The sequence below is a fragment of the Larus michahellis genome, chromosome 1, assembly GCF_964199755.1.
Source record: "Larus michahellis chromosome 1, bLarMic1.1, whole genome shotgun sequence".
Classification (NCBI taxonomy): Eukaryota; Metazoa; Chordata; class Aves; order Charadriiformes; family Laridae; genus Larus; species Larus michahellis.
In genome coordinates this window covers 119,739,022-119,761,849 of record NC_133896.1, presented here as the reverse complement: position 1 = coordinate 119,761,849, position 22,828 = coordinate 119,739,022, and the positions used below count along the sequence as shown (strand labels likewise).

At 38.9% G+C, this 22,828-nt stretch overlaps 1 protein-coding gene across 4 annotated transcripts in view; it reads right to left on the bottom strand.

Annotated features, from left to right (window-relative positions):
- The window catches only part of BACH1 (BTB domain and CNC homolog 1), a 33,541-nt gene extending 13,806 nt beyond the window's left edge, over nt 1-19,735 (bottom strand). For 2 of the 4 annotated variants that reach the window (XR_012589001.1, XM_074600517.1), the window contains exons 1-4: nt 19,518-19,735; nt 6,414-6,711; nt 2,614-4,005; nt 676-882 (exon numbers count right to left, since the gene is read on the bottom strand). Coding sequence is in view for 3 of the 4 variants with exons in the window: in XM_074600517.1 (XP_074456618.1) it covers nt 676-882; nt 2,614-4,005; nt 6,414-6,653 (1,839 nt within the window). In the remaining variant the exon portion in view is untranslated. Of the gene's footprint in view, nt 1-675; nt 883-2,613; nt 4,006-6,413; nt 6,712-11,671; nt 11,832-11,931; nt 12,006-19,517 lie in introns of all 4 variants that reach the window. The other 2 variants (XM_074600537.1, XM_074600527.1) reach the window with 2 other exon arrangements.
- Between the last annotated feature and the right edge of the window lie 3,093 nt (nt 19,736-22,828).

Sequence of the window (22,828 nt, the reverse complement as noted above, 5' to 3'; positions counted from 1 at the left end):
CATTTCTCTTAAATTACATATTAATCTTTTTATTGCCTTTTAAGAAGGAGAAATTATATTAACACATGGTTGCAGAGAAATCTGTATGCATTAATTCCTGAGCTACAATCCTGATACAACTGCTAAAAAGGCAAGCAGCTTCCTGAGTTCTGCTATATCTTCCGCCTTTCTGCAAGGGTCTCATTTTTAAGATTCAAGACTCAGGAAACAGCTCACCAGCCCATGTTGATATGTTACAAGAAAAACACTTACACAATTTACAATTGCATAACTGTAAGCTTGATCATGAGGAATACCACGAGCTGAAGAATAAAAGCATGAAGCAAGAAAGGGGAAAGAGGTAGAAAACAAAGTAGAGTGGGATGACGGTTTGTACCAGTGATGGTTCTGTACAATTAAGCTTAATGCTTAATTCTGATGGGCTTCAAAAACACCATTCACCAAAATTATGCTGTGATGCACTTTTACTTCAATGCAAACAAGTCCACAGAAGGAAAAATGTGTAAAGCGCAGAAAATCTAGAACTGCTATCAAGAAGTCATCTAAGACTGATAAAGTTTTCTAAGCTTGAGTGGAAAAAGTAGTAAGCCACCTCACTCTCAAACTACTGCAAGATGTCCAGTCAAGATGTTTAGAGAAAGACTCAGGTCAACAGTAATAAATATTTATACATACCAGTTTTTCAATTTCAGATTCAAGATTTTGTATGCAGTCAAGTTTTCTCTTACGACATCGCTGTGCTGCAATTCTGTTTTTACTTCGTCTTCGGATATCATGAATACAGTCCAATTGTTCAGGAGTTAATTTATGCATTTTCAGAAATGACTGAAAGTCATTTCTGGAAAGTGAGATAATCCTTTGTGCATTAAACGGCAGTTTTACCTAGAATGTAAGACACAGTTGTAAATCAAAGGTGAAAATGATACACACAAACACTAACAGGCCGATTCAAGTTTTCATTTTAAGCATTCTTTACTACACAACCCATCTTTCTTCCTAAATCTCAGAGACAAGAGCAAGTTAATGTAGCTACCAGGTCAGGTGGATAAAATCCAGGGGTTTCAGCTAGATGAGTTCAAGCACAGGCGAAGTAACTGAGTAACTTTGCACATTTACACTAGGATCCTCAAAAGCATAGTCAGAGTAGGATGAAATCTATCCGTGTGTGCAGCAAATAATTAGGTGATACACTACAGGAAAATAAATTATGGTTAGGTGGTGCACAAAACAGGTGTCAAGAATCACTAATACAATCTAAAGCTTCCCCTATACCCTGCTATTAAGCCTGTACCCTGCACACATTTTTATACCTACAGTTTTCTGCAGGAAAAGTTCATCTGAAACAGGCATTTACTTAAAATATAGAAGTTACAATATCTGTCTTGAAATTCTTAATGCTGCAGAAGAGACAACCAGGCTCTTGCTACTGCCTGTACACCTGAGCTACAGAGGCAGGAGCTTCCAAAACATATACAGATCACGAAGTCCTGATTAACACTGAAAAAAACCTTTACCTTTACAAAATAGTTGCCACATATTATGAAGTACCCAGCTAAAGACACTTTAATCCTTATGTTTGAGTACATTAAGTAGCAGGAGATGTCACCTTACTACGGCCAAAGATCTGAATTTAGTTTAAAAAGCAAACAGAGAAACCCTTTCTGTGTTTGGCTACCACCGGTGACAAACTGCCCTCAGCAATGATGCCATCTACTTCTTTGTAATGTAAAGACAAGGAACGTATTTAACCAATTCTGGCCTTTTGTTTGGCCTGCCTACTTTTTATATTGATGGTAGCTTCCACTTACTTTTAAGTCTCAGTAAGGCACTGCATCTTGAAAAGAAAAACACTAGTGCTTTAAAAACAACTGAATTTTCATTAGATTAAATGATCCACCATACACAGTCACATTGCAATTCTACAATTCTAAGAACTGTGACAGAAATCACTCTAGGTATATAGTAAAATCTTTTGGGATTAGACTATTTATGTATGGCGCCTGCCTAAAACACTATCTAAGCAATGACATAAAGGAAAGAAGTGCCAAATAACTTCTGCAGTTGGAAGAATAGATACAACCTCAGTTTTGGAGAAGGTGATAATATTAAAGCAGTCATAAATACACAGCTACTGAGCCAGCTTGAAAACTTAGTTTTCATTTCACAGCACATCTGAAGTATCATTTCTCTCCCACCTTTTCCCCACAACTCAGAATAAAACCAGGAAAGCTGTTAAGTTTCTACAAAACAAAGGTTCCAAGAAGTTTAAGGTTTTCTTATGTTTACCTAAAGCAGACCAAAAAAAAGAAATTCTAAAAAAGAATCCCCAAGCCTTGGTTTAAGACTCACTACCTTTTCTGATAAAGTCGCTACAGAAAAATATCTGAAGAGATATAATACTTAAGAATCTACCACTTCAATATCCTACCAAAAAAATATTGTATAACTCTCCCTGAATTACCAGTGATCTTCCATATAAACCTCTGAATGTTTATTTAAAGTTTAATTTCCCAGATTTTTAGAACGGGCAACCACAAAGAAAAAAAGCAAAAAACCCAAGAGAACCCAACTTTAAGAAACAGGGAAGCAAAGGATGCACCAGGATGTTCTTACCTCACATTCTTGTTCTCTTGCTGAACAGGATTCACTGTCTCCCTCAGTGTCAGTTTCCGAATCCTCTCCCAAACTTATCACATAATTATAGGGACACTGTTCTTGTTGCTGTCCCTGAACACAATCTCCACTGCTTATTTCCGAGCTGTTGGAGCATCCTTCAGTACTAAGATTGCTTATAAAGGGGCAGTTGACAGAACTCAATGTTGTAAAAGTCCGTTGAGAGCAAGGTTCAGGGCTTTCACTGATCCTGATACCCAGCCATGGACACTCTGATTTTTTCCCCGAATATACTGGCTCCAAGCACTCTTTTGGAACTGCAGGTGGTAGATGCACTTGACTGGCTTCTGTGCTGTAAATATCACTCCAGAACCCTTTTGCTAGATGTTCTGCTACCTCTCTCTCCACACTGCTTCGATCACCAGCTGATGCAATGTTTGTGGCTTCTCTAGTGCACAAATCAACCTTTGAAGGTGCGTCATCTTGACTTTCAATTTTGTCATTCCCAACTCCAGTACCTGATACAGTTTTTTCAGCTAAGACTGTGTTGTTTTGCATACTACTGAAATTCAAGTTACTGTATTGCTCACAAGTATGTAAAAAAGACACAGAATTGAGTCCATGAGGTGCAGCAGAGTTTTGGGGGAAAGCAGCAAGATCCATTTTCTCCACAGGACACGACACATTCTGAGTCACAGAATCTCTCATTGACTCTTCCTTTTGCTCAATGCCTTCCTCCTCTTCTTCCATTTTTACCTGAGTCTCTTCACATTTTGAGACCAGCTGCATAGGTACACACTCCTGAGCTTTTTGTATGCCATCATTATCAGATATTTCTTTCTCAAGAAGAGTTACAATTGGTGGCACCTGAATGTCTTTTATACTGGAACTGGACTCTGAAGTATGAACTTTGTCATTTCCAAAAGCTTTCTGGAATTTCCTATACTTTGGGCATTGGGAAGATAAGCTGGAAACACTACCCCTTTCTAAGTGTACAGGATCACATGTTTGATTGGCATTATCCTGGACAGCAGGTGTTGATTTAGCATTTTCTTCATCTTTACAGAGCTTTGTGTCAGGAGTTTGAGCATATTCCTTTTCTAAAAGTTCTTCTACTTCATCATCTATTTCTAGGTCTCCATCATCCACATTGCCAATGTTAGGGTTTGTTTTCTGACAACGTCGTGTACAACACTTCTTCCTAGGACAGTCGGGCTGATCCAATTTAAAGTCCAAAAATTTGAATTTGAGAAACTGAAAGCAAGACTCTTCAATGTTGTGTACACCCAAAAACTCAGCACATTTGCAAACTTCAGACACATTGTCTTTATTTAAAATAAGTTTAGCTGTATATGCAAACTGAAGCAAAGGACTAAATCCTTTAAGTGTTACCTATTGGGGAAAAAAAAAAAAAGAAAGAAAAAATATTCGTATGGCCCATATGGGTTTAAATAGAGAAACACACAGAACCCAAGTTTACTTGCGAGCAAACCAGGCCAGCAGGACAGAGTACAAGACAGAGGCAACACATTTGTTCCACAGAGAAAGCCTGGCCACGCTCATTCTGAAACAAATCTTCTCATACAATTTTATCCTGTACTTTTTGTGGCAATTATCTTCTTCACTGTGATCATTATCTTAGTAAAATGTTCTGACAATACATTACAAACAAGTGAAAAATATTGCTGTATATCGAAAACCAGTAACTGAATTCCCACTTTACAAAGATCTCTTTCAAACCCAAGCTGTACGTTACTTGCTCTAGAATAAGATCAAAATGCTGCTGGTATTTAATTGTTCCTTTAGAGAGCAATTACTACTATTTTCACAGTCTTATGCATCATTGACAAAAAAGTCTGAGAAAGTGGAATTTGACCACATATGTTTATTTATTACTATAGCCACCTACTCCTTTCTTCCTCCCATAGATGAAAAGAATTGTACCCAAAAACTGTACATCAAAACTAATTATTCCCAGTTTAAAGCCTCCTTGGACAAGCTAGTTTTATTTGAACATTTCCATCATTGACATGTCGGTTTTTACTGCAGAACAGTTTGCCTAACAGGGAATCAAAGATAAATAAAAACTTTATTGTTACAAACTGAACAAGATAATCTTTTACCCATGAAAAAATTACTAAGGAATTAGGCAGAAAGTTGTAAACAGATCACCATATTACAAATTATATGACACTTCCTTTAGATTTTCTCTGCAAGTGAAGAATAAAGCAATATGTCCATTATTACTACTCAAACTCAAGCCGACATTCTGCTCTCCTCTATTGAAATGAACAGGACTTTATGCTGAATAAAGTGCTATATTCATGCATTAACTATACTGAATTCTTCTGCCAGCAAGATACTTAACTATATGTACAATTTAATTTAGGAATAAGTTGAAGGTTTGTTTTGTTTCTTTTTTTAGTGGTTGTTTGGCGTTTTACACTTCACTAATTTCCCTCTTTTACTCCAAATCATGGCTTTGTGTCCCCCGGCATCCTACTTCCCTTCCACATCAGCTCCCACAATTACTTTTCTTTTAATCTGAGACACATTCAGGCTATCAACATATTAAGCATCTAGCAAAAAAAAAAAAAAAGAAATGAACACATAGACACAGTAAGGTGGTTGAGTAAGTGACATAGTGGTATTATGCTGTAATGTAATTTTGTAATAAGTTCATTGATTAATAGGCAATAACAAAGACCACTGAAGATCTTTAAAGAGACCACTTGATCCCTTTTAGTTTTCCATTTCCTATAAAATCTGAAAGATTCTGGTAATAGAGAATCCTTGTGCTTTTCTCTGTACATTACAAAGCCAGTGAGGTCGCTACTTTACTGAAGTACAGGCTGAATACATCATCTCTGTGTTGTCACTATAAATATTCATTGATGCACACCTTTCCTCTAACTTTAATGATTCTAGTTGAGTTGTCAACATTTTGCATCTTATTTCCCACCCCCAAAGCTAACTACCATAAACTACCTCTCAGAAAGCCATTGATTATTTAACAACCAACTCTTGAGATTACTACTACCATTGGGCACAATCAGAGCACTTAGAGGCTCTTCACTTTTCATCTACACACACAGCATTTTATATACAAATCCAGTTGCTTGCTGCATGACTCTTATAACTTAACTAAATAACAACTTGGAATCTTTAAATGTCTTGGACGTTCCAGATATGTAATAATAAATTTCATTTCCTATGATGTCAGGTTCTGGCTCATTCCCACTGAATACTTTTGAATTCAATCTGATTTAAGAATATGTATTTTGGGGTAAAAAAGAAAGCAAATAATTACAATACATTTTCTAAGTCTTAGAAGTAATAAAACACTAAAAAAAAATCAAGATGCTAATGATCACTGTGTAAAAAGGATGGGGAACTGAGCAGAAGAAAACTGTTAAAAACAGTAAGCAGCAAGGCAGCAAGCAAAGAATATAAGCACAGTCATATTACTCAAACATACAAAACCAAATCTTAATGACATTGATTTAAAAGTATTACCATTTTAAGCTTTAATTTGTTTGTTTATTACTCCAAAAGTATTCTCTTTTCATACAGGAGAACTAGTTCTGCAATACCTCTTTACCATTTAAGGCTTGTTTTTTTGACAAACTTTTATGCTTTGAAACAGGTGTACAATCTTAAAGGTAACATACATACTTCCCTCCAGTTCTTAAAGCCCCCACCTTAACTTCTCAGTTACGCACCAGCCCATTGTAAAACGGAATTGAAGAAAACAGATTAGAAGCATTGGCAGGTAAAATATGGAAGGGAGTGACACTCACCTCTTCCGGTAAAGTGATGATAAGATCAGCATCCACCTGGCCCACAATTCTTGAAAGGAAGTAACTGCTGCAAGCTGCAAGGACAGCTTTGTGAGCCCGAAATCGCTGGTCTTCCACTAGAATAGTAACATCGCAGAGAATATCTTGCTTTCTCTGATCATCAAGACTGAGAAGTACATTGGTACTGTGCACTGAAGATTCATATGCAAAAACCACACTATTCTTCTCACTTAGAGACATTATGTATCACAAATAGTAGTGTAAGTCTCAGTGGAAAGCATGCTTCTGTTCTTCAAATCTGGAGGAAGAAAAAAACAAGTTGTACATGTGAAAGTCATACCCAACAGGAACCCATTGACAGTAGAACATAATAAGCAAACTGTTAAACATGCACTGCCCATTCTAATTCTTAAGACTAATACTCGATATTTCATACATGTTAATACATAAATACATGCTAATGAGCATTTAAAGTACTCAAACCTTAATATGTACATCTTAAAATATTGCTTTAGTAGTCTCAGACCAAAAAAGGAACAATTTTACATGTGACTTCAGTGACAAAGAACAGATTTTTCCTCATCAAATGATTAAGAGTCATAACTTTACCATAATGCCTGAAAATTATTTAAGCTTTCATTTTTAGTTAGCAGTATATTGACTCCAACACTATGAAAATCTAAAGAGAAATAAAAACTAGATGCATTAAGCCGAAATTCACCAAAATACTATGTAAGCTACTTCTGTTTACTGATTCACCCAGTACAGACTAAAATATTTCTTTCCTTCTTTCAAAAGTAGTTTGCCTGATAAACCAATCAGGCATTGGTAAAATAAGAGTATTTTCTTTCTAGTAGGTTGGTGTTTTGTTTTGAAAGCAGCTTAGTTCTATTTTCCACCTGCCTTAATTCTCTACTGCAGCCTTTTTTCCCCCCTCTCCTGCTCATTACTATTTGGTTTGTTATGTTTGTTAGAAGTTTGCTTTCCTAATGGATCACTATGATTCAGATCACCTGGCAATGGAAACCCTTTTGTGAAAGAACATCAGAGGTCTGAAATACTTATTGGATAATGATCAACAGTAAAAGTTATATGATATTTAAAACCTTGAAATAAGCTCCTATGTAACTGCCCTGAAGCTATTCCTGAACTCCCAGTATTGGGGGGTGGGGGGGAGAGAGCTAGGGAGAAGTCAGCCCTCCTAGAGAGTGCAAAGTTTAACAGCATTTCCAAGTCTGATCTTTATACAGTATTTCTGATTTCCTGTCTTCTTTGGATTGAGCCTTTCTTCCAGTTAAAAAAAGCCTAATGAGAAGTGTCCTCACATCTACAGCTCGATCAAGAAACCACATAATCAGATGTGGAATTCTCCCGCAAGGAAAATATATTACTATGAAAAGTGTTACCTTAACAAACCAAGCATTTTGATTACACTGGACTATTCTACCCAAGAGTTGCTGTAACTGAACACGGTTGCTGAGACTCACTTCAGCTGACACAGGACTACCCAATCATTGTATTGCTCAACAGAGGCTGTTATGATATGCCAATTCCCAACAACAATAAAACTGTAGCCCTTGAAAACCTTCAGTTTTCAAATATGGGAAACTTTCACAACACGGGGAGGGAGGAGGTCATGGCCATTTTTAAACACAGTGGGGGAAAAAAAACAACCACTCTGCCAGATACACTCCTGGTTACCCACTACTCAAGTTATTTTCATTGCATATGGACATTTTTAGTGATCTTTTAAACAGAAAGAGAAAAGAACGAGATCCGTATTTCCAGTAGCAGTAGTAGTAATGGCACAGTACCAGTATGGACTCTGGTAAAGTGCAGACCATCAGCATTACCTCCCCTTCCCACTCTCTCATTTTCACAGTCAACTTTACCAACAAAATGTACAGATCATAACTTGGCAAAGACAAAGTAATTCGGTTTTGGGACACTTGCTTAAACACACAAGATTTTGTTTTGTGAAAATAAAAGTTCTGTGGGGAAAAAAAAAGTTACACAAATCAGAGTTTTCTCACACTAAGCAATTGCTATGCCATGCGCTGTTAAACCTAAAGGGCTTATTTTTGGAAGCAAAAAAAACAGTTTAAAGGCTTTCACGTACCTAGTGACAAGACTACGTAGATTTGTTTACTTAGGAAATATTTAATTTCCAATCAGTTTAAATGGGAATTATGAATTCCCTGTGAAAGTTATTCTGAAGTTATATTCTTATAACAGCTTATGAGAAATAAGCAGTGCAATATAAATCATGTATTCCTAAATTGTTTGGCCTATATCCTTAATTTATCATATTCTTCAGATATTACAGCACATACAGTTTAACAAAGTATGACTCTGTACTTGTTGCCAGAAGGGCTAAAAAAAAATAAAAAAACCCCAAAAACAAACTAAACACACAACCCCAAAAAGGAACGGAGGACAAAATGGAAGACTAGGTACAGGGTGGTGGGGAGCACAAGGGAAGTATTAAAGATAAGGACATATTTCAGGGTGAACACCTAGGCAAATCTCATGAGGGAGACTATAGTTACAGCCAGGCCTTTAAAGGTTCTTTCTTCTTTTTACGTCTCAAGTTCTCCCAACCCTCAGATAGACAACCCATGTATCATACATGCTGCGCTTGGGTATTCCCTTATAAAATAATCAGTTCCAATATCCAATTCAGATAATTACACTTTCATAGCATGGAAGGCTAAAAGGAACAATAGTTTGTCTCCATATATGGATATAGATACGCAGAGGACACTCAACCCTCCTTTTCACTTGACCTCCACAAGGCACACAATACACTTTCAAAACAGCACTGATATTGAGCTTCCAATGCTGTTGCTGCCAAAAAAAAATAATTATGTTTCAACACTGAAACGCCACCTTCTGTTTCTTGAGAAGCAAAAATAAATATTTTAATTCGATCATAACTCAATTTAACACTTGACTCTGATAGAGTGTTATACTTCCTAATGCGAAGATTTCATCAGCCAAGCTATGTCCCCACTACATTTAAACAGGATGCAAGTTTTTTTGAGGCACCCAAAATATAAAACACAGCATTTCATTAAGCATTTCAAAATTTAAAAGAACTTTTAAAAAAACAAGCAAACAAACCACCACACCCCCCACTCAAACACTAAATTTCTCTGTCTTCTTTGTCAGATCTGATTACGGTCATACATGACAAAGAGAAATCAAAAGGAAAAGAACCAGAAGACTGAAAATGCTGGTGAAAACAAAAAGCATCAAACAGGAAAGGGAAAATATAACCACTGTAAAAAGCTGTAACACTTTAGAGAAGTGCTAACAGAGGTCAAACTTGTGAATGTCTTAATTCTGTTTTCTAGTTGCGTAATATAGGCACGGTACCACATTTATGATAGTACTTGTCATGACAGCCAGCTAGATTTTCCACAGCAGCGTGAGTGCAAAATACACTGGTCCATAAGTAGATTTGTTATATACATATCCACAATAACAAGATTTACTGTTGTACCAAAGAGAACATTCTTCTGCAAGCTGTTTAATTTTTCTTCTACTTTAACTATTCTCCTGGAGCACTCAGAAATTCTTAAAATTCATTTTATTTATGGGTGGACAAAGAGGGGAAAAGTTGTGAAGTGGAGAAAACAATTCAATGGTGCTTTTTTTAAAGAAGCTTTATAACTTACAAGCTCATGCTACAACTGTCCTACCAGTACAGGCCCTACTAGGCTTTCTTCCTCCCAATGCAGGTGTCTGTTTTACATAATTTTCTACAAATATTGTCTATCAGATTATTCTTCCCCTCTCAGACAATTCAAATGCAAGCAACAACAAGTCACTAAAAAGAAGGAAGACTGATACTACAAACAATGATAACACAAATTATTTCCATGGAAACCAGACTAAAACTCCTATTCTACCACGTTATTTTTATTTTAAAATTAACACTTAAGTAAGGAAAACTAAAAGCAGGCACAGATGATTTCTAAAAGTATTCCAAAAGTCAGCAGATGACTGTGTATTTAAATCACTGTTCACTAAGTCAGTGTCAACAACCACATGACTGAATGCAAAAGATGCTAAGAAACAAACACATGCAAGAATATTCTTTATTTGATACAGCAGTTATCATCAAAAATAAGGAGAGTCCAAAAAAATCTTCTAAAACTTAAAATAATCCTTACAATGCAGGTTGGAAGGATTAAAGAAGCAGCAACATAAAAGCTCACTAACTACAAATCCTGTTAGCAGAAGAAACCTAGTACAAAAGCATTCCTCAAATTCCTCTCACCTAAATTCTGCACACCTAACAACCTCATAGTCCTCAGAAGAGAGGGTGGAAGAAAAAAAGAAAAAAGAAAAAGAGAGGAGTGAACGTACATAGACACACATGCTAGTATAAAAACTACAAAAAGGAACACTTGCAGTTGAATGAATCAAGTTCTGCTTTGACAACAAAGCATGCTACTATAAAGTTTCCATTCTTTATTGGACAGTGATTTTGAGATAAAAAATGTTTTGCTTAAGCACAAAAATATTTTCTCCTGAATACTAGCTATAAAACTTTACTCTGCTTTATAAAAGTGAAGTAACTATTTTTTTTCTCCCTACTATCATATAATAGGAAAACTATGCCTAAATTACCTGTAAAAGTACCATATCTTCAGTACATTTAGACATCTCTACTTTCAATTTAGACATATATTTACTTTTAAAGAACATATAAAATACTTCTTATCTTAATGAAAATTAGCACTGCAACAACATTTAAAAAGAGGAATATACATTTGTTTTAAGTACCCAGTGCAGAGATCAGAGCAAGATGCCTATCAAGCCTTATTGGCAAATACAGATCTCATCCAAGACTCATTCTTCTCATGCATTTAAAGTTATTCACTAGCTTGTACTATTAACATGAAGGTAGATGTGAAGTATAGTAAGTGTAAGGTACTTTAAAATTAGACTGCAGGTTTGCTCATCTCACTGCTTACAACTGGTAAGCTCTTTATGCTCTTTAACCCCTAGTTGACTGCAGAATAAAAGTAGTTAGTTAAATGATCCTCTACTGCCTTCACACACAATCTCTGCTTTAGAGTCACTTGGTGCAGGTGTTTAAGTAAACCATGAAGTCTCCCCATGTGATACTTCAGAAAAAAAAGAGTATATATTCCAAAGATAATAATCATTATGGGTGAGACCAGGTAAAGCTATAAGGAACTGTCGTTGCCAAGACACAGAAGGAAAATAATTATAGATAATATTACCTTGGAATAGATAGTATGAGAGTAGGAACATATTACCAGGATAAAACTCATAATAGTGTGATGTATTTCTCATCCACACACACAGAAATCTGGCAGAAGGTAGATTAACTTTCATGCTCAACAGCACCACCACAGCATGTAAAAGCCTGCACTCGACATCCTGCGGTCAACAAGAAAAGTGTTATGCGAGAGGTGAAGGAAGCGTTGAAGCATCAAGTTGTCGGTGAATCTGACAAAAGCATGCGCAGAAACCAGCTTACCTCCACACGTTTATGTTAGGGCCAAAGAACTGTTTGATGCTTGAGTACACGTCTCTAAAAATTCAGACAAAGTCCTGCAAAGAGTTTGGTACGGCATTTCACAAAAAAAATAAATATATACTTTTGAGTAATATATGCAAATATAGAAACAATGTATTATATAAATAATACATAAAATTTATATAATATATATGCACATGTATATTAAAATAATAGTAATAAAACTAGTAGCAAATGCCTTTTACAATAGGTCTTCCAAGCAAACCACTCCTGAAAGTCAGGATTTGACACAGTGCCACCTTCTCAAGTATTTAATGCTGAGGAGTAATTTTCTCCATTATGCAAAAGACAGCGAAATGCAGAGTATATGTATACTGACATAGAACACTCAATATGAGCTTTTTTTTGTGTTGTTGAGCCTGAACTTCACAATTTGCCATAACGATCAAGTCCTTTGTGGTTGCAAAAAGCTGATGACAGAAATCCCATTCAAATGGGCAAGTTATATGGCTAACCAGAAACAATAACAATAAGGTGCCGATGTTAAGACAACATTCAAAACCTTAGAATAATAAAGCAACTGTACTGCCCATCACCATACTGCAAGTATTAACATCAGCAGCAATTATCCCAAATCATTGCCACTCATCCAGATGCCTGCTAGACAACTACCAAAGAATTCCAGCTTTTCTGTAGAGAATTTCTAACAAATGAATGCTCTACCCAAAATAGCAATGAATTTAATAGCAATGAATGCCAAACATACAGGATCATAAAAATCAACCACACTGACTAAATAAATAAAACATACTAACATAAATAAAACATAACTAACAAACATAAATAAAAAAACTATTCAATGCCATGGATTAATAGTAAGAACTTCTTTAGACTTTAAATGGGGGTTTAAACAGAGAATCTTGCTTTTTGCAGTGTTAGAAAATCCCCCCAAATGTCTTACAGTTTACAACTAGGCTTTTCAGTAACTTAGAAAAACAATCAGGTAATACCAATTCTGTATGCTTACTGCATACTTATAGCTGGTTTACTGTATACTTGCACCATTCTTTCTGAACAAAGAAGACAAAAATAACAGCTTAACAGCTGGAGGTGTCTCTGCCTGCCTATGACAGCTGCCAGGAACTTTACCACAGAATAACTCAGAAGAACAAAAGACGGCTAACACAGAGGTAAATTCAGTGTCCCTTAGTTTATACTCAAACACCACAAAAACTGAAAAGAGTGAAGTTTCAATATATGAAGGGGTACACTTTACCACTAAGCAGAGTGTTTTGAATGTCAGACCAGCTGACACTGGAAAGGTTCACTGGTGGTGTTAGAAGAAAATTCACAACTAGAAAGAATGAATGAGTCACAGAAACGAGCTCCATAAGCTCTGAGGCTCTTAAGGCAAACAGCCAAAGAATACTAAAATGGCCCTTAAAACTGAGATACAGTTTTAAGAGTCAAATCACTGCCATTTCTGCTTCTATTTACATTATGATACACCTGTGATTTGTGTACACATTTACTGAAGTACTTTTTGAACATTCTGAGCTTGAATGTTTCAATTGTCCTTAAAAATACTAAGTCAGAGCACAGAAATCCATGGAAATCAACAATGGTCATGCCTTTACTATTTAGAAGTCTTGAACTTTCTGAAAGACAGAGCTGATTGGCCAAACTTACAATCTAAACTCTTGACAGTAAATTTAAGGTCCTGGAAACAAAAATCCAGTATCTAGGGGCCACCAAGGTACAATGGGAACCCACAGGCATTGGGATTCAATTGAATCTAGCATCCAAACCTAATGATCTCCTGATCAAATAAAACACAGGACTGCACTTTGTTACCATCACCTGTAATACACTTAATAGCAAGTGGAGCAATAAAACAGCAAAAATTGAGCTGCAGTTATTCTGTCTTAAGCTCTAAGACAGCAATGGTACTAGCAAGAGCTCAGCAAAAATACACGAGCTAGAGAAGTTACATCCTATCAAGTCAGTGCTTTCTTTTAAAAAGCAACAGCCTCTTACTTATTTTCCATCAATCAATAAATCCATTTCAGATATTCACAAAAAAGAAGAGCTCATCTTGTATTCCTAGACTCTGATATGAATTACGTGGCTCTACCATCACACACAACTCAGTCTACACGTACGAGGTTTTTTTTCCTGACCTTCAGCTACCATAAGTTTCCTGTAAATGATCCAGCCCAAAAGTTACCCAATTTACTAGAAAAGTAAACAAAACCCTGCTTCCTAGTTTTTACTTACTTAGTGAGCAACCATCCACTAATACCATACTGGATATCAATCCTCTGTGGTAATCACAGCAACTCTCACTTGTACACAGGTAAGTTCTTGAAATAAGAGAAAGCACAGAGTGAGTCTCCCCTTCAGTAGCTGCAGAACCCAGGCAGCGGAACTTCGCTGTCACTCCTGTCTGAGCTGGTTGAACTTGGACATGCAGATGCAATTTCATTTGCGATCACAATCACAATAAAACTAGCAAGATTAATTTATCACCTAGCAGACAATAAAGGTCTGCTCAGCTATCACCATGCTTGTAACATATCTGTATTCTTAGAGCACTTTCACTTCGTGAACAGTTGGGAAAAAAGGCATTGTAGACCCAAAAAAATAGGTTGGAGAAAAACTCTGGGTGCTATTCCTGACTCCTACGTTTATCTATTGAGTAACTTCCAGCTGGTCACTTCTCTCTGTCAGTTCCCTTAGGGTAGACATTTACATTTACTTTATAAAAAAAATATGCTATCCACAGATGTGAAGTGCAAAGGGACAACTATCATTTACTACTGCTAAAACAAGACAGTTTGGCTAAGAGGCAGTTTATTCAAAATACACTGCAAAGGCTTTTTTCTAAAGTTTTATATCTATGTCCTTGCCCCCGGCTACCTCTCCTTTTAAGGAAATAAAGTTATGTTACAGATGAATGCTCACAGCGGTTAATAGCTGCTGATTCACGTTATGCTGACAAGGAATGAACCAGCATTTTAGTGTTCATGTTTATTGCTTCTCCATCTTCAGTTCAAAAAGACTTTAAAAGAGAGCAAGTGATTAAAAACAAAAGCAAAAAGTAAGATTTGCTTCATAAGAACAATGCTTTCTCCTCCAGAAAAAAGCAGGACTCATCGTCAGATGATTAGCACATTCATAATTAAAATTCTAAATTGTATTCTTTATTAGTCTAAACACCTGGATTATATTGTCCACAACTTAATTACATAAATGAACTTTTAAAAAATTATTAGGTTGTATTTCTGCAACATAATTCTTACCACAGCATTTGGACTCCTGTCAAGTCTCAAGCAAGAATTAAAAAGAATGACGGGAAGTCTGACAAGTTTTAAGTCCGCGCTGAGTGTCTTAATTTGTTTTCCAGGTTTTAAGCCTGAATATTCACTTTTTTAAGATTTGCAAACTATATGAGAACTTGCGGCATGGGGCAGCAGGGGGGTGGGGGTGGAATCTGAGATCCCTAGTACTTACAAGACGCCAGAAGCTGGGATTTTAGAGAAAAAAAAAAGCAAAGGATTGATACTGTGTAATCATTGAAATTTTCCAGAGCAGAGGTTTGAATAGTTTCCCTCACAGGATGATATCAAGCAGTCCATATCAAAGCCAGAAAATAATATTACCACTTTGCAGTTTACCATTATTTTACACAACACTAATTATTTAATTTTTTGATCAGGGATAAAAATCATGCTGTGGGATTTGGTTTGTTTCACTGCTAAAAAATGAAATAGGACTGAAGGGTTTTCGAACACTCCTTTGCAGCAAAACCCCATCGCTTACAATCCTTCAATTCTGCTGGTGTTTAAACAACTACTATGGGAAGATAACAATACACTTCCTAAAGGCATGGTTCACCTAAAAAAAAAAACCCAAACCACCTAATAACAAAAAAACGCTCACAAATACAACACCCCAAAAAATACTACTAGGAACTGATTTTATTTTTTTTTAAATAAGAACTAGGTTAGATAATAAAAAATTCACTTAGGTAAGTGGTAAACTCGCATAATGTAAAGCATGCTCAACTAACATCTACTGTCAACTCTTGCCTTTACTTAAAGGACGAATACCTTTGCATTTATAGCTACGTATTCCACTCCTTGCCACAGTTAAACAAACCACATGAATAATTTTGTTTTAATGACTGTCAGAATCCATTCACAAGTATGTATGTCAAAATATTTATAATGAATACTAAATTAACCATATGTGGTTCTAATGTATCTTACTCTAACTTAGAGAGACACAAGAAACAACCTGAAAGAACTGAGAAATAAATATATTGGCAAGTCAAAGCCAACACTTTTTGGAAATTATAATCTTTTTTCTGGTATTAGCTTTTTAACTCCCATTTTCTTCTGCAATTGTTCTTCACAGTATGTGAAACTGAACCAACATTCTACAAATATTTTAGACATAAATCAGAAAGAACTAAGACACATCTCCACGAAAACAGAAAAACACAGGTTCATCAGAACTGGCAATATTTATATAATAAGGAAAAAAAGATGCAGAAGACCAGACTTCAAATAGTCATTAAAAGACCTCCACCAAACCACATACAGCTGTGTTTCAGTTTTCCCATTAGGAAACCGTAGACCATTTCCTATCTGACATATGATGTTAAGAGTGCCTTACTTGAGGCCTTACTAGCTGAGCTGTGAGTAAGTATTTTAGGGATGGTACCATATAAAATACTGATCTTAAAAGAAGCATTAACAGGGATAGCAAATGCTATCTATTTATTTATCAAAATATTAGTCAATGGGCCAAGGCTGGAATTCAAACACACACCTACAAACGTTATCTTGACAGTTCAAATGAAGTCGTTCACAAACAAATTATCTCAACATGATTCTAAAGATTAATTGAATATTCTTTAAGACACAGGCTCTCATTTAAAGGCATTTTGAGCAACTGATACCTTCAGCTACCTCTTCCGCTCTCCAATATATGTCTAATGATTAAACTCAATTTATTTGTATTTCACCAATGCTTCTAAGTCAATTTGTCCTTCATAGCGCACTTCTCCCTCCTTTTTAAAGCTTCAGTAGCTGACCCATCAGTTGAGCCTTACTCCAACCTGCTAACTCACATTTATACAAAATACTAAGGTTTCCCTTCATATTACTTAGCAAGAACAAAACTTCCTTCCACTCTGAAAAGGGCCTTAACTGAAAAACAGAGCATACTGCTGGAAATGGAGATACTTTTGTGATACAGCCTATGATTTGTTACAGCAAAGTGAGTCTTGCTATTAGTTTGGTTTTTTTTCCTCCTCTCCCCAACGCTAACTTCTGAATTGGAGGTGGGGGGCAGGGAAAGCTGCAGGTGGGACCTCATACATTATGCCCACTGTGGTCATACTAGGCTGAATTCCTCCAACTTAATGGTTGTTTCAGCAGTTATTTTTTGCTCACTTAAAGTTTTGTTCCTACCCACATTTGCATCAACTAACACGTTACCTATGGTTTAACTAAGGATTGCACATAAACAGGACTTGGACTATAAATACCACAAAGGTTTTTTTCTACCCCTAAAACCTCCCCCATGAAACTTTCAGTGGCTGAATTCTAAGGGACAAATAAAATGCCAGCACTCGGACACAAACATGAATCCTTTTGACTGACCTACTACTCCTCCCCCTCACACCAGCATGTCCAACGCAGGGAGAAAGACATCTCTATGATTAAATGGAAATCTGTGAAGAATTTATAGGAACACCTCATCTTAAATAACTGGGAAGGTGGAAGAGCAGGAATGACATGAGAAGGAGACTTGTTGAGCTATGCTTCCCTAAACCACAGGGCAAAGTTATTTGGGACTCGCACAACTCATGTGCATGGCTATTCTATGCCCAATGAGAGTGCCACCTGATCCAAATGATCAGGTAAAGGGTATGTTTTTTTAATACTAGACAATTCTTATGTTAACATAAACTTATTACCATTCAAAATATCCTTGGCATAGCATTTTGGTTAGAATCAGGAGTGTGCTAGTGAAGCAAACTTCCCAAACATGCCACTAAAGTGTGCTTTCGTTCACTTCACAAGACAGACCCAGAAAACAACACTAGGTTCTTTTTTAGAGTAAATTAAACTGGGAAATGTACTCCACAAGTAATTCTAAAGAAGTCCAAATACTAAGGGATTCAGTAGAGTTAGCTCAAAGGAAGACTTTCCAAAAAGCATACAATGGGGATATTCTGTTTTCAGTGTCAACTGTTTCCCTCTGCAAATCTGCTACTTTGGACCTCACTACTCACTAACATACACACAGCCTTACTCACACGTGTTAGGACATCCAAGAGTAATTACGCCATCTAAGTCACCTTTAAAGTTAAACTCATAAGCCACACAATAAGACTTGGAATATCTTAGTTGCTTTAATTTGGACTCACCACGTTTGACAGGCATATGCTCTTTCTTTTTCTCTTCAATGTGGCATAATATTTGAAATTAAAGGATGACTCTAGTAATAAGTGTGCTGTGTAACCTCAATTTACAGTGTTTCGGGATTGCAATTACGCATTACTACAGTCAAATGTTTTTCCACACACTGCAAGTACCTTCCTGAGGTGCCTCAAATTAATGTGTCTGTCGAAAGTTAACGCATGATGAAACTGTACATACAGTTATCTTCATTTTACCTTTACTACTAGAACGTTTGCTTTGTCCTTTCTTAATTCAACAAACATTTAGAGGCCCCAGTTGCACATGAATTTGGCATTACTGTTACATTGCCGTACTGAAGCAAAGAACGCAAACACAATTTGACAGAAAAGCAGGTGACGATTCTTTTACAATTGCTACATTTTCAGCACGCCCCAACGCGTGCCAAGTATCTCCCTGCACGGAACAAGACAGACAGGATTCGGATCTCGTTGTTTACGGTCTAAAACAAACCTTCTCCAGCTCCCACCGAGGGCAACAAGCACCGAACACGCCAGCGGCACGTTTCGCCCGGGCAAAGCGGCTTCACCGCCGCATTTCCCGCGGGGTTGAGCTGCCCCTTGCCGCACGGGGCCAGGGGGCGGCGGCGTGGCAGAGTCACGCCTGTGTCACCGCAGCGGACGGGCACATGGACACCCGCGGAAACGCCGGGGATGAGCCACCCGGTAACGACTGACTGCCCGGCCCCGGCGCCGGGCACGGGCCTCGGGGGAAAGGGAGGGAAGGAAATACCTGAAGCACGGCACCGAGGAGGGGGAGCCGACCGCTGCCCAGCGCTGACGGGACGCCTCCGCCACCGCCCTGCCCCGGCCTGGCCCCCCGCCGCCGGTCCCACAGCGCCGGCCCCCACCGCGGCGGGACGGGTCACAACGGGGGAATGGGGAGGGGGAAGGAGGGGGCCGGCTGGCTAACACCGCCCCTGCGAACGCGCCTTAGCCTTCCCTCCACCCTCCCCCCCACGAATGGCGTTGCCCTCGCCCCCACCCCTTTAGCCGAACCGCCACCGGGAGGAGGGGGGCGGGCGCGCGCGCCCGCCCGCCCGCTCGCTCGCTCCCCGCGGCGGCCGGTTGGGCTGGGTAGAGCCCGGCTCACCTCAGCGTCTGCCGCCGCTCCTCCGCGCCGGGACCCTCACCCGCCGGTCGGCCGGCCGGAGAGGAGGAGGAGGAGCAGCAGCGGCGCCGGCGCCACCGCTGCCGCCGCTTCGTCCCGTTCTCCCCACGGGCTCGTCTGCTCCTGCCACAGAGGCTGCGGCCCGACTGCGGCGCCAGCGGTCAGGTGACTCCCGACAACATTACCCGTTCCTCCCTCCCACCCTCCGCGCCCCACACCCCCTCCGCGCGCACACACCCCGCACGCTGATTGGACGCGGCGCTCCCCGCCGACGCGCAGCCGCCCACTGCGCTGCGCACTGCGCGTGCGCGCCGCCGCCGGCAGGGGCTCTACAGGGCAGCGCCGGGCCCTGCCGCCCGCCTCCGGTCTCCCCGCCGCGGTGGCCGCGGGGGTGGCATGAATGTTGGGCGGGCCCTTCGCTGTCTCTCTGAGGGGCCACAGGGCCGCCCAGGGGGCAGCCATTGCCGAGTGGGAAGCGCTGGCGGTGGCGCCGGCCCGGCCCGGCCCCGCCCCGCCCCGCAGCCGTCGCCTCGTGTGTCGTCCGAGGAGGGGGACGTGGTGGGGCGGGTACGGGCTTCGTGTGTTTTGCTGGTGTGAAACTCTTACTCTGTTAGAAACGCGGCGTGGGGCCTGTGCTGGGAAGGGCCACCAATTAATAGGCTTGGCCAGTAACGTGATTAGTGACGCTTGTGTGCCAGGGAATGTTAAACTAGCGCTTTGTGAAGATACCATCCTGACGGAGTTTTTTGCTGGTAGAACTGACTGACTCGATAAGCTTATGTTGTGTGGGCTAAAACGCTTTCTGGAAGCTCAAGCTGTGTTGATGTGAGGGCGATTTGCTGGAAGTGTCCTGCAGACAGACCTTGTCCTCGGTCTGTGTCTGGTTTGTTAGCCAGCTGTCAAGCTCTGTGCTGGGCTATGTAGGCAGAGATAAGATGTCAAGTAAGGCAAAAAAAAAAAATACTGCAGAGCAAGTTGTGGTGAAGAGATAGTCTTGAGCTAGCAAATGACATGCCAGTGCTAGAGCTGAAAGTGGTGTGGTGTTACTCTTGAGTTAGTACCTGTATCGAAAGGCAGACTAGGATGTCCAGTGCTGTGTGTATGTAGCTTGCATGCTGTTTTCAGGTCCTGACAAGTATTTTCGTGTGATACATCTACATGTACAATTTCACTCTCAGATAGCTAAGAGGATGTCTTAGAAACTGCTGCTGTGTATTACCCTGTCTAGGACCAGAGAATTTTCAGTATTTCTAGGCTCTAGTAGATATTCGTCTCCTCCAAAGCAACTTAGAGTAGCAGTAAGGTGTTTGCCTCTGCTAAAAGTAGGTAGAGGGCAGCTTGTCCTCACCAGTATCGTCTTGAAGGCAATGTAAAGGGAAATTGATCAAAAGATGGGAAAAAAACTCTCCTCTTTTGTATATTAAAAGGGAAAGAATTCTCTGTTGGCCAGATGAGATGGGGGTAAACTCCATGTACCTCTTTATTCAAGGACACCATTAAAGGCAACCTCCTTCCAGAAGCTGCATATACTGAATAAAACATTAATGATGTCAAAAGATTCACTGCCAAGAATACTAGTGGAAACTTGTTATGAAATTTTAACAAAGCTTAAGAATTGTGTTCGTGTTTGAATTATTGCATTTATGAATCGTAAAATAAAGCAGATAAGAAATCCGTAATCTGTTTTACACTGTATTTAAGTGTCATGTAACTTTCTCGAGCTGTTTTTATACTGGACATTCTAAACTTCATTCTAGCCTTCCTGAGAATTTTTGAGGAGTGTATGACCAAAGATCTTACTGGTAATATTTAGTAATGATACGTGTGTATAAAATGGGAAGGAAAGTTTTGGCGTAATGACTGACCTTGCATAATTCAGAAAGATGAAGACATGAGGAAAAATGCTTATGTTTGAAAAGCATGGAGTGTCATTCTTAAAAACATACTTTTATATATTACTTTACTCCTACATATATTAATACTCTTTCCTACAGAGTTACTAGCATTACAGTGGTAACGCTAATGAAATTCTTCTTTTATTTAGTTTCAGTGGCAAGCCAGTTAGAAATTACACAGGTAGGAGATTCGTGGGATCTAGAACTGATTCCACCCCCGCCCAGTGAACCAAACAGTTTCATTTTCACAGCAAACTAGAAAGGAACTTTTCAATAGCTTTCTTCAAAAGTCATTATAGCAGATTAAAACTGATAACAGGCAGGAAATCTCTGCTGCTTTATTAATTTGTTTGCTAGCTGAAAAGAGAGTTCTGAATGGTTTGTGTTTATGCTTTTTTTTTTTTTTAAGTGTGGGGAGTAGCTGCATTTCACAGGCAGGCTTCACTTCTCCGTGGATCATTTCTAAGCCCTTTAGTCTCAGTTTTGTAGCGTGCATTTTGTTAGTATTTGTTTTTCTCCATTTCTTTAATCAGACATCTTCATTAGCATGCAAAATAAAAATGACAACCCGAAGCACTGTAAAAGCAGATGTGCAACCATACCCTAAGTAGCAGTTCCAGATTACGTGCTCAAGTGTTCCCAGTTGCTCCAGGCTCTGAGAATTCATAGTACTTACTCTGAAAATTGTGCATGCAGATGGAAAAGCCTGAAAAATAAAAGCTGTCTTTTCCTCCATTGACAACATTCAAGATAGATGTTAAGCACAAGGTGAAAGTCCGTCTTTTTGTTACACCTGCCGTAGGCCTGGCAGGTAAACTGTAGCCATCTTCCAAAGTGACACACCTTTCCTTTTATTTTTGCGTGTGCCTGGGCTCTTAGAGTCTTTATTGTGGGCTAATACAGCTGAGTAACAGTTGTGTTTTGTAACTGACAAACAAATAAAAGCAACATCAGTAAAGTAAACAATCTGTGGCGTTGGCTGTACATGAGATTAGTCAAGCACTGCTTTCTCTGAAAGGCCTGCAGCAAACAGGGTTATATACCCAGCTAACAGCTAGGACAAAGATGTTGCACCTGTGTCATGCTGGTGCTTGGGACGCAAAGAGGGTATCAAATCGAAAGAGATGCTGAAAGCATATAAAGAACAACAGCAGTGTAAAGGATGGGACCAGGCAAGGAATGGAAGGTTCAATAATATTTGCTGAATTAAGAGCGAATCTGGATATTCAGTTACTAATTTAAAAAATACGTATACTTGTGGTCTTTGCGTGTTCATTTTACGCACTAATCTTGAAGGAGGTATGATGCCTTTGAGCTGAGACAAATCCCCTACTAGGAGGAAGGATTGCCTCTCCACTCCCTCCTTTTCCTTGGGAATTCTCTGGCAAATCTGTTCGC